This window comes from Monodon monoceros, unplaced genomic scaffold (assembly GCF_005190385.1).
Source record: "Monodon monoceros isolate NGI ecotype Baffin Bay Population unplaced genomic scaffold, NGI_Narwhal_1 Super_Scaffold_5, whole genome shotgun sequence".
Classification (NCBI taxonomy): domain Eukaryota; kingdom Metazoa; phylum Chordata; class Mammalia; order Artiodactyla; family Monodontidae; genus Monodon; species Monodon monoceros.
Window position 1 is genome coordinate 78251286 of NW_021703782.1, and position 12597 is coordinate 78263882.

Genomic DNA, 12597 nt, shown 5'->3' on the forward strand with positions numbered 1-12597 from the left:
CGTCTTACTCTTCCACCATCTTCCCCTCCAGCCTATATTTATAATTGTTATATCTTCTTCTTGGATTGATCCCTTGATCATTATGTAGTGTCCTTCCTTGTCTCTTATAACATTCTTTAAAGTCTATTTTATCTGATATGAGTATTGCTACTCCAGCTTTCTTTGATCTCCATTTGCATGGAATATCTTTTTCCATCCCCTCACTTTCAGTCTGTATGTGGCCCTAGGTCTGAAGTGGGTCTGTAGACAGCATATATATGGATCTTGTTTCTGTATCCATTTGGTGAGCCTGTGTCTTTTTGTTGGAGCATTTAATCCATTCACGTTTAAGGTAATTATTGATATGTATGTTCCTATTCCCATTTTCTTAATTGTTTTGGGTTTCTGTAGGTCCTTTTTCTTCTTTTGTGTTTCTCACTTAGAGAAGTTCCTTTAGCATTTGTTGCAGAGCTGGTTTGATGGTGTTAAATTCTCTTAGCTTTTGCTTGTCTGTAAAGCTTTTGATTTCTCCATCGAATCTGAATGAGATCCTTGCTGGGTAGAGTAATCTTGGTTGTAGGTTCTTCTCTTTCATCACTTTAAATACGTCATGCCAGTCCCTTCTGGCTTGTAGAGTTTCTGCTGAGAAATCAGCTGTTAACCTTATAGGAGTTCCCTTGTATGTTATTTGTCATTTTTCCCTTGTTGCTTTCAATAATTTTTGTCTTTAATTTTTGCCAGTTTGATTACTATGGGTCTCGGCGTGTTTCTCCTTGGGTTTATCCTGTATGGGACTCTCTGTGCTTCCTGGACTTGGGTGGCTATTTCCTTTCCCATGCTAGGGAAGTTTTCGACTATAATCTCTTCACATATTTTCTCGTGTCCTTCCTCTCTCTCTTCTCCTTCTGGAACCCCTATAATGCGAATGTTGTTGCGTTTAATGTTGTCCCAGAGGTCTCTTAGGCTGTCTTCATTTCTTTTCATTCTTTTTTCTTTATTCTGTTCTGCAGCAGTGAATTCCACCATTCTGTCTTCCAGGTCACTTATCTGTTCTTCTGCCTCAGTTATTCTGCTATTGATTCCTTCTAGTGTAGTTTTCATTTCAGTTATTGTATTGTTCATCTGTTAGTTTGTTCTTTAATTCTTCTAGGTCTTTGTTAAACATTTCTTGTATCTTCTTGATCTTTGCCTCCATTCATTTTCCGAGGTCCTGGATCATCTTCACTATCATTATTCTGAATTCTTTTTCTAGAAGGTTGCCTGTCTCCACTTCATTTAGTTGTTTTTCTGGGGTTTTATCTTCTTCCTTCATCTGGTACATAGCCCTCTGCCTTTTCATCTTGTCTGTCTTTCTGTGAAAGTGGTTTCTGTTCCACAGGCTGCAGGATTGTAGTTCTTCTTGCTTCTGCTGTCTGCCCTCTGGTGGATTAGGCTATCTAAGAGGCTTGTGCAAGTCTCCTCTGGACATTGTTTTTTATTTTTAATTATTGGACACTTTTTTTAAGACATGATACTATTGCATACTTAATAGACTACAGTATACTATAAATATAACTTATATGCACTGGGAAACCAAAAAGTTCACGTGACTCACTTTATTGTGGTGGTCTGGAACCATACCTGCAATGTCTCTGAGCTATGCCTGTACTCATGGTTTTCACTATTTGCTTAATTCTTATTTTCACATTCTAACCTCACTTCCTTTCCCTCTCCCTGGGCTTTCTCCACAATCTGTTTTGCTTTCTAACATCTTTTGAACTCTGTATCTTTAGGCCTCACTGGAGTCTGCTTTTCTTTCCTGTCACTGCCCTGTCATGAACATCTCTTGTGCACGTATGGTCTGCAGGCTGAAGCATACCTGAGCACGTGTTCATTTGAAAGTGGCTGTTCTGTTTCACAAGCCCCTTCTTCTCTTCCCACATGCCTCTGTTTATTCCAGTGGCCCAAGTGTTGTCCGCTTTTCCCAGCTCATAGGTGAGGTGTGTCCTGAGAGTTTTGAAAGAAAACGATCAGACTCTATTTTGTCTTGTAGGTGCCCTGGGACCTGGAGTTCCCCACATCATTAACACCAAACTGCTGAAGCACTTTACGTGCTTGATCTACAACAATGGCAGGTCAGGGGGCTTGATTTCTCGGCTTCTGCCTGTGAAGGAGAAAGCAGGACAGGGAGGGTGGTGAGAGTGGGGAGGGGGGCTTGGATTGCAGTCTGTATTCACAGAGACACTGTACTGAAGAGAGCACTGCCGTTTGGAGGGCTCCTGGGGTCAGGTGAGTTTAGGCAACACTGTAGTACAGACTCTGTCCCTTTGGGAGAAGCTTATGTTAAAGGCTCTGGGAAGTCTTTTAACAAAGACTTCATGTCACACGCTTCTTCCAAGGACCCCTGCCTAATGTCCTAATGTTGTATGGAGAGGCAGTGTTGCAGGAAAGGGCAGGCCAGTGGGATGAATTCGAGGAAAGCACCCCAAGCAGCACACCTGGGCTTCCTTCCTGCTGCTTGCTTGCAGTGTGTGTCCTGCTCTGAGTGTGCTTGGAAGAACCATCAGCAGCTGAGTTTGGGATGACTGTTCCCAGCAGCCCTGCTGAGCAGGCCAGGAAGATGGGGAGGGTCCTCGCCAGTGCGAGGCTCTGACTGTGCCTGGGGAAGGTGCGGCCTTCTCTGTCCCCTTGGAGGGACACTGGCATTGGCTCACCGCTCCACTGTGCGTGAAGGCTTGGGCACCACAACAGGACAAGGGATGTTGCTCTAATTCCTTTTCTTCTCCCTGGGATGAGAAGACTTTTTATTTTTTTGCGGTACGCAGGCCTCTCAGTGTTGTGGCCTCTCCCTTTGCGGAGCACAGGCTCTGGACGTGCAGGCTCAGCGGCCATGGCTTACGGGCCTAGCCGCTCCGCGGCACATGGGATCCTCCTGGACCGGGGCACGAACCTGTGTCTCCTGCATCGGCAGGCGAATTCTGAACCACTGCGCCACCAGGGAAGCCCGAGAAGACATTTTGAATGCATAAGGGAACAGGCTTGGATGTTTTTCCTTTGCTTTTGGAGAAATCATCTCAGAGTTTAATTTTGCCTCTCTTTTATTGCCACTGATTTGCAGTTTGCGGAACTTAATTTCAGACTCAATGAAGGCAAAGATCACCGCCTATGTGATCATACTGGCTTTGCACATAAACGACTTCCAGATTGACCTGACGGTGTTACAGAGGGACTTGAAGCTCAGTGAGAAAAGGTGAGCACAAAAGAAGAAAAAGCTCCCTTAGGACGCCTTGATGTAGTTGTGGTACTGCTGGAAAGCATGAGGCACTGTCGAGGGACCTGGGGACAGTTTTCAGATGAATGAATAATTGATTGAATGGATGGGCAACCAGACATTACCGTGTGCCTTCGATTTGCTAGGCACAGTACCAAATCTGTCATAATATCTCAGTGATGTCGCTAAGAAACAGTGGAGGAATCTTTGGTTCAGAGAAGTCAGTGATTTTCCCAGGGTCACACAGCCAAGAAGGGGAATAGTTGGGCTTCAAACCTGAGCCTTCCATCCCTGTGTAACTGAGCAACCTCGTCTCCAAACTGCTGTCTCTGGGAAGAGGGACTCTGTATGGTTCCGATGGGGTAACCTAGGGGTGGAAGTTATATAAGAGAACCCCAATTTCAGCTTAGCATAAAAAACTTTGCTCAGTCAGATGGAAGGAGCTGCCAGGGGTTGTCCAAGGCAAGGCAGAGCTGCAGTTTGGCAGGGATGTCACACTTGGGCTTCTCTGACCTGACTGGGAGGGTTGGCAGAGGTGGCAACCTTTAAGGCCCTTTCTAGCCCTGCTAGAAGGGATGCAGACTGAGTAGGGAGCAGAGCCTCCCAGGATGCTGAACCGTGGGGTATATTGGCCTTTGTCAGTGATTTAGGAGCATCTGACCTCTGAGGACCCTGATGGTATTTCAGGAGAGCCTAGGAAAACACCCTTATCTGGACTCTTCTAGCAGTCCAGAGAGGGATTATTCTGAGGGCTCCACAGATGACATTCTCATGAGTAGTGAGTTTGAACATACAAGAGAAGCAGATACTTGAAGTCTGTAACATTCTAACATTCTAGCAAGTGCTTAATCCTTGCTACAAGAAGTAAATAAACACTGTTATCAGTAGGATCTAGATAACCTGGTTTTCCATCATTTATATAGATGTTTTCTAATGGCAATACATTAAAATGGGAATCTGATGGCTCTTGAGGGGATCTTGTCTGCCTCTCTGCTGGGAGCTTTGCCCCTTGTGGCTCTCTTGGGAATTCTGTCTTCATGGCCTGGAGCACGAATGTGCTGCCCCCTCCTGCCAAGCCTCCCTGAGCATTTGCATTGAGGAGACTCTCCATTTGTTTTATGTGTTTGTGTTTGTTCCTTAGGATGATGGAGATAGCGAAAGCCATGAGGCTGAAGATCTCTAAAAGAAGGGTTTCTCTGGCAGTGGGCAGGGAGGAGGATCACAAACTGGGCACCCTGTCCATCCCACTGCCCCCAGCCCAGGCCTTGGACCGTCAGTCAAAGCGGAGGAAAATCACCTAGAGGTGTGCTTTCCAGACAGAGCATTTTGGCCACATCATAGCCACTCCTTCTATCCATTTGCATTTTTATTTGTAAAGAAAGAGGGATAAAGAAGCCGTGCTTTGGCACGGGTATGAAGCCAGAAGTCAGCCTATCAGTTGTGCTGGTCTTAAGCAGAAACATAAAGTGTTGGCCCTATTGGACTCCACCTCCCTCCTTTGGTGTCTCTGTGGTTGTAAATGGCAGATGGTTCGTGTGTGGGATGTGGGAGGGTGGGCCTGGGTTAGGCGGAGGCAAAAGATCTCACAGGCTGAACCTTGGACCACATCTGACGGATAAAGGTTAATAAAGAGAAATGTGAAGTGCTGTGGAAGGCCCAGTGGAGGAGTACGTGGTGAGGACAAAGCCCAGTAGTAGGGGGAAGAGGAGGCTTCAGGTCACCAATGTGATGGGCTTGCCAAAACAGACTAATTTAGTTCCGGGCTGCTGAAACAGCAGAGCCAAATCAGAGGAAATGATTAACCCACTTGCTCTGCCTGGCTCAAGCCACACAGAGGGCAGGAGTCAGCTCTGAAAGCCGCGTTTTTGAGGGGAGTGAATCAGTCAGAGTCGAGTGCAGAAAACAAATGGTCCTAGATATTCTTAAGGAGAAAGGAGTTTAATACATGGATATAAAGTACTATAAAATTGTTAAAAGGGTTGCAGGAGCGGGAGTCAGGAGGTTGCTACTGGAACTGCTGAGTTCAAGAACACAGCTGGGGTGGCCAGCCAGGCATGAAGAAGCCACTTGAATTCATGAAGCTACTTGAATTCAGCTGCTTCTTGAACTCATGAAGCTGGCAACTTGACACTGAAATTCTGGTTCAGCCACCCATGCTATCAGTACCCATGCTCTACCTCCTTGCTTGTCAGCACAAACAGCCAAAAGATTAAGAGGCTGGCCTCCATCTTGCTTCCTTTTTCTCTGAGTACATATATAGGAACTTAATTTGCAACTAGAATCCTAGCAGCAAGGGAGTCTTTGAAATAGGTTTCAGCCTCTAGTTACAGGAAGCCATACCAGAAGCAGATGGGAAGGGATGCTGACCGCCACCAACCTTATCTGCCAGGGGGAGATGGAGAAGTCAGTGTCCAGAGGGGTGCTGTGAGGAACGGGACTATGACATGGAGAGACTTAGGTATGTGGCTAATGCTCAGACTCAGCTCTTTTTTTTTCTTTTTTTTAAGAGAAGGTGACTACTTAAAAAACATTTTTTTAAACATCTGTGTTTTTTATTATTTTTTTATTTTTATTATTATTTTTTTTGCGGCACGTGGGTCTCTCACTGTTGTGGCCTCTCCCGTTGCGGAGCACAGGCTCCGGATGCGCAGGCCCAGTGGCCATGGCTCACGGGCTCAGCCACTGTGCGGCATGTGGGATCCTCCCGGACCAGGGCACGAACCTGTGTCCCCTGCATCAGCAGGCGGACCCTCAACCACTGTGCCACCAGGGAAGCCCCTTTTATTATTTTTTAAATTTTATTTTTTGACTGCGTTGGGTCTTCATTGCTGTGTGCGGGCTTTCTCTAGTTGCAGCGAGAGGGACCTACTCTTCGTTGCAGTGCGTGGACTTCTCATTGCGATGGCTTCTCTTGTTGCGGAGCACAGGCTCTAGGTGTGCAGGCTTCAGTAGTTGCAGCACGCAGGCTCAGTAGTTGTGGCATGCGGGCCCTAGAGTGTGCGGGCTTCAGTAGTTGAAGCATGTGGGCTCAGTAGTTGTGGCTCACAGGCTCTAGAGCGCAGGCTCAGTAGTTGTGGCACACAGGCTTAGCTGCTCCGCGGCATGTGGGATTTTCCCAGACCGGGGATTGAACCAGTGTCCCCTGCATTGGCAGGTGTATTCTTAACCACTGTGCCACCAGGTAAGTCCCCCAGACTCAGCTCTTCAAGGTTCTTCTGAGGCAGTGGGAGCAGCTGAGGTGTGTGGTGCTTGTGCTGGGGGCCAGGGACAGTGGAGGAAGGAAGACAGAATCCAGCTCTCTCTGAAAATGAGAAAGGAGGAAGTTGACACAGCAGCTGGGACATCCGTTAGGGAATACATGGTAAAAATGGGCCTTGCATGACTCATTTGGGACAGGAGATCCTTATATTTCTTTGAGCACTGGGATGTGGTTATCAGAGCCACTTCTATGGCAAGGCCAGCCTTAAAGTGCACATTTTCCATGTTCTTGTCTGGCTTGTCCCCATTTGTATCTGATCCTGGGTAGCAGGCACTTGTAGCATACTTGATCTCCGTCCAGCAGAGATGTGAGCAGGAAATCTAAGTGCCTCTTGTTTTTCTTTACCTAAGCTGTTGTGAAAATCAGGTATGTGACTCTGCATCAGAAAAAAAATAATATCCTGATCTGTCTCTGGGAAAAGAATTCCTAGTGTGCTTATGGCTTAAAATGTGTTTTCATGCATACTTTTTAGATTCTGGTGGTTTTGACACCTTGAGGCTTAATTTCCAGCAGTGATTAGATCACAGCATGTGACCTGGCCTCTGAAGAGCCTCTGTCCTAGTGGGGAAGCAGCTGTCTTTAGTCACTCACAAAGAGGAGTGATATTGATGGGGAAAAGCCTAGGATGGTAAATATACAATTGATCCTTGAACAACATGAATTTGAACTGCCTGGGTCCACTTATACATGGATTTTTTTCAATAGTAAACACTATAGTACCATGCAAGTGGTTAGTTGAACCCGCAGATGTGGAACGGATATGGAGGGCTGACATAAATTATATGTGGATTTTTCAACTGCATGGTCAGTGCCCCTAACCCTTTGCATTGTTCAGGGGTCAGCACTATACTTGTCCTGGGTGACAACAGGTATACTTCACTAACTGTAGGTGATGCAGTCCCAGAGGTTGACTGAAACGCAAGTTTCTGTTCATCAAGGGGTTTGGGGTCAGAAGGCTCAAAAGAGGGCCTTTTTCAACAAGTCTCGTGAGAGGGTGCCTAACACAGTGCCTGGCATATAAGCGCCAGTGTCTGTGGAATGAATCATAGTGCATGAGCTGCACCTTCTTTCCCTGGCAGAGCTATTAGGCAGTAAACACTTGTAGAATAATGGGATCGTACTAGGTTTTTCCTAGCTCTAAAACCCCATTTATTTACTGATCCATTCACAGAGGATTCCTTGATCCAACCAAGTTATTTGCCATAATGTTGCTTGATGACCTCTTTGAAGAAAAAGAGACTGTGGGCTAGATGCTTGTACCTTTAATAAGATTTGCAGTTCGTGGAATAACTTACGGGTGTTAACAGAACGAAGTCTGTTCCCTGGAGGGCAGTTTCTGTGGCCCTGACCTGCTGGACATTTAACAGTGATGAAGTCAAAGAAGGTGTATTTAACATACCTGCAGAGGACCCAACCTGGAAATAGCTAATTAGGTAAAAATTTTTAAAGTGCCTTTTAAGAACTTTTGATATAATGTCATACTTAGAAAATAGTTGCAAGAATAGTACAAAGAACTCCTGTATATCCTTTACCCAGATGCTCCAACTGTTCATGCGTTGTCCTGTTTATTATTTGCTTTATATATCTCTTTTTGAACCATTTCGGACAATTTGAGAAAAGCACCCTCCCCTTTTTTTCTTAAGTACTTCAGTATGTATATCCTAAGAATAAGAACTTTCTCTTCCATAAGCACATTACACTTATCAAAAGCAGGAACTAGAGCAATGATACAATACCAGTATCTGGCCCACAGCTCATATTCAGATTTTGCTGATCACATCTCTTTGGTCTTACTTAATCTAAAACAATTCCTCAGTCTTTGCCTTTCTTAACCTTGATATTTTGAAGAGTAAATCAGTTATTCTGTAGGGTATCCCTCTATTTAGGTTTGTCTGGTGTTTCCTTGTGATTGGATTCAGGATATACGTTTTTGGCAGGGAATTCACAGGCATGGTGCTGTGTCCCAAGTGCATCACAGTAGATGGTTTATCTTGTTCTCGCTGATAACTTACTCCTTGGTTAAGGTTATGTTCTCTCCACTGTGAAGTTACTACTTTTCTTTTTGTATTTACTAAGTAATTTGTGGAAAGATACTTTGAGCCTCTAAACGTCCTGTTCCTCATCAGACTACTAACCATAAGTTTTAGCCTGGATTTTGATCATTTTTGCTGAATCAGTTATCAGGATGGCTGCAAAATGGTGAGTGATTTTCTAACTCCCATAATTTCTTATACAGTTATCATGGTATTCTGTTATGTGGAGAAGCTTTCTTTTCCATTAAAAATTTTGTGTTCATTTAGTTATCAGTATGGACTCATAGATTCTTATCCTGTGAACATTGTTATCATTTATTTTGATACTCAGATTGTACCACGTTTGGTCAATCTGAGTTCCTTCAAGCTAGCTCCTGTATCCCCATCATTTTAAGGGTGCTTCCTTAATTTCTGCCACAAGATATTCTAGCTGTCTTCTACTTTGCCTGCTCCAGCCCTGGAATCAGCCTTTTATCCAAGGAGCCTGGATAGGTGGCAAATGATGGGCCCAAACCAAGAAGTGAAATACCATCCTGAGAATTAAGACAGGGCCTTCGGCTGCACTCAGGCAAGTACTGGTTTCTGAGCAGGGGTGACAGTTGTGTTGTGAGTCACTCAGATTGCACCAGAGGGCCACGCTAGGCTTGACTGCATTTAAAAAGGACGATAATCATGGAGAATGGGCTCCAGAGCCCCACGGCCATAACTGCACCCTGCAAAGTTCTGGACAGGAAGGGAGAAAGAACTAGTGGGATGAGGGTGTTCATATCAGGAGACTACTCAGGGTTGGAACAAGCCCAGCAGGCCCCATGTGAGTCCACCATGAGGAACCATTTGGAGAAGAGACTTTCTCTGTGCTGGTGGAAGGAAGGAAAGGGAAGAAGGTGGGTCCAGGGCTGTTGCTGAGGATAGCGTAGGCTCACGTGCTTTTCTAAGACCCAGCTCTGGCTCTTGTCCGGTCTGGCCACAGCATGCCCACCATTCCCTGTAGTCAGGGTCTCCTCTGGCTACAAGGGGCAGTGGCCTCAACAGGACTGGGAGGTCTGGATGATGAAGTTGTATTGGTCTTTTTTTTTTTTTTAATTGCGGTATGGTTGATTTACAACGTTTCAGGTATAGAGCAGTGATTCAGTTACTATATATATATATATATATATATATATATATATATATATATTCTCTTTCAGATTCTTCTCTATTATAGGTTATTACAAGATACTGAATGTAGTTCCCTGTGCTATACAGTAGGTCCTTGTTTATTTTATATATAGTAGTGTGTATCTGTTAATCCCAAATTCCTGACTTTTCTCCCCTCCCCCCATATTGGTCTTTGCTGTGCTTGTACACTTCTATCAGCAGGCATCAATATTTGGGCCTGACTGGCCAGTAGGGAAGGCCAGGGAGGCCACAGTGTAAGCTGCTTGGGTGGGGGGCAGCTGAGAACTGTGAGCTCTGCACAGGGGTTAAACTTTCACCTGTGGGAAGTCACCCTGTGGAGGGGACTTAGCTACTGCAGACTGAATCAAGCGACCCCAGGGAAGCACAGCACCATTAGAAAATCCTATCTTCTGATCCATAATTGCTGCACGTAAGAGCTGGGACATACCTCCTGAGGCACAGGATGAGACTCCTAAACTCTGCCTTCTTTGGGCTCTCCCAGAGCCACCCAGGCCACTGCAGTGGATCTGGAAAAATGACCAGATGGTGAGGAGACAGTCTCCAAACTGTCATGTATGAACAGAGGACAGGAGCAGGGTGGATCCCAGGGGGATAAGGATGTTGTCTGTAAATCTCTGGAGAGTTGCCACAGACAGAGGGAAAAGATGTCCTTTGGGGGCTCCAGAAGATAGAAATACTAGGAATGGGGTTGGGTTTGTTTCCTTATCCATCCATCTATATGTCCAACACTTAATGAGTTTGCTGGGTGTTAGGTATAGAGGATCAACAGTGCATGACCTCACAGGGCATGGGAGGGGTGGGGAATCAGACACATCAACAGACTTTTTCAGTGCAGAGGATTTCAGTGCCACCATGGGGATAACACAGGGGGGTAGGTGGGTAGGAGAGCATGGAGGAAGGGCACATAACTAAGATTTGAAGAGATCAAGGGAAGTGTTCCATGGAATGATGATGAAGTAGGATCCTGAAGTATGGGTAGGATTTAGCCAGGGAGACAGATTTTTGGCTCAATTAATCAGATGGAGTAGGTTCTCTTGGGCGGGTCTGGCCTGTGTGGGAGAGCAAGCCCTGCAGTCAACCAATGCAGGCTACTCAGAGCAGTCTCCTTCCAGATGCTTCCCCACCCACGGAAGAGCTAGGGTAGGATAGGTGTTCTGTGTTCCTCCCACTTCTGCCTCCAAATGACTTGGCGGAAGATGGGCACTGTATGTGTGTGTGTCCCAGCTGTTCCTATTACAGAAGCCCTAGATAACAGCCTTACTCCTACGTCTTCTGTATACAAGCTCTTAACATTTGATAGGGAACGTTCAACTACTGGCCTTGACAGGCATCACCACTCAGCACTCAGTTCCTTCTGGGGAGAGCAGTCAAGATGGCGGAGTAGTAAGATGTGAAGCTCACCACCTCCTTTCACAAATACATCAAAAATACATCTACATGTGGAAAGGTTCTCACAGAATATCCACTGAATGCTGGCAGAAGACCTCATACCTCTGAAACGGCAAGAAAATCTATGTAAGTGGGTAGGACAAAAAGGAAAAAAATGAGAAAGGAATCAGGGTCGGACCTGGGCCCCTGCGAGGGAGCTGTAGAAGAAGAAAGGTTCCTGTACCCTCGGAAGTTCTTTCGCTGGCAGAGAGATCAGCTGTTAGGTTATAAGAGGGAGCTTCAGAGCCTTGGAGTAGAGCACAGCAACCAGTCTGCAGCAGCTAGAATGGAGAGAGACCTGCACAGACGGTCAGTGCCACTGCTTTGCACTTCCCAGCCTGAGATGTGTGTCTACTGGTGCGGGCAGGGGCTGGATGAAGAAGCTTGGGCTTTGGAGATCAGACCTGGGGAGAGGACTGGGGTGGGCTGTGCAGAAACAGCCTGAAGCGGTTGGAGTCTTCTGCAACCCTACCTGAAGCTGTACGAGGAGGAAGCCTGGGCTGCCTTAGAGGCCAGGCACCGTTGTGTGGGCAGTGTGCAAGGGGAGGGGCAGAACCTGCCATTACAGCCTTGTCCCCTGTGCAAGCTCTCAGCAGAACACTTCTTACACTCACTGCAGGAGCCATCTCGAGCTGCTGACTATGCCCTCCCGGGGAGCAGAGTTGCGAGCTGCCTCTGCTCCCATGGCATGCTCCAGGGCCATGCATGAGCTGCCACTGCCACTGAGAGTCCCACGACTGGGCACCAGCCGCCATATCTGCACACTCCCTGTTAAGGGGATAATGGCCAGCAAGCGCTGAGGAAAGAGGCAATAGGCAGCCATACTAAGAACAGCCCTTGAACCAAAAATGTTAAACCCACACAAGGTACACAGGGATGCCCCCACATATAAAGAGCCTCCTAAGACCACAGTAGATAATTGTTTCTCCTAAACTCACAGAATAAGAGAAATACAAGTAAAATGAAGAAGCAGGGGAGCCACTCCGAGTTAAAAGACCAAGAGAATTCCCCTGAAAGAATAATGAAACAGACCTCTTTAGTTTAACAGACACCAATTTCAAAAAGATAATAAAAATATTGAAGGAATTAAGGCTATCAACAAAAATGCAGAGCACTGTAAAAAGGAACTGGAAACTATACAGAGGAACCAATAAAAATTAGAAAACTCATTTACTGAGACAAAAACTGAATTAAAGGCAATGAACAGAATAAATAATGCAAAATGAACAAGCAACCCGGAAGACAGAATAATGGAAATCACCCAATCAGGACAGCAGACAGGAGGCCAAATGAATAAAAATGAAAGCAATATAAGAGACCTATGGGATAATACAAAGCATGCCAATCTAGGCATAATAGGGAATCCAGGAGGGGGAGAAAGAGTAAAGGGGATTGGAAATGTATTTGAAGAAATTATGGCTGAAAACTTCCTAAACCAAAAGAAGGAAACATATCCAGGTACAGGAAGC

The 12597-nt window shown here is 45.8% G+C and overlaps 2 protein-coding genes across 3 annotated transcripts in view; one reads left to right on the plus strand and one right to left on the minus strand.

Moving 5' to 3' along the window:
* Positions 1 to 4876, plus strand: part of POLR1E (RNA polymerase I subunit E) — a 28270-nt gene extending 23394 nt beyond the window's left edge. The window contains exons 10-12 of the mRNA XM_029203909.1: positions 2012 to 2093; positions 3077 to 3208; positions 4371 to 4876. Of these exons, the coding sequence (XP_029059742.1) occupies positions 2012 to 2093; positions 3077 to 3208; positions 4371 to 4530 (374 nt within the window). The 3' untranslated portion in view covers positions 4531 to 4876. The remainder of the gene's footprint in view (positions 1 to 2011; positions 2094 to 3076; positions 3209 to 4370) is intronic.
* Positions 4877 to 6257: 1381 nt separating this feature from the next.
* Positions 6258 to 12597, minus strand: part of FBXO10 (F-box protein 10) — an 82663-nt gene continuing 76323 nt past the window's right edge. The window contains exons 13-14 of one of the 2 annotated variants that reach the window (XR_003790763.1): positions 10128 to 10206; positions 6258 to 6530 (exon numbers count right to left, since the gene is read on the minus strand). The gene's annotated coding sequence lies outside the window, so the exon portion shown is untranslated. The remainder of the gene's footprint in view (positions 6531 to 10127; positions 10207 to 12597) is intronic. The other variant, XR_003790764.1, reaches the window with a different exon arrangement.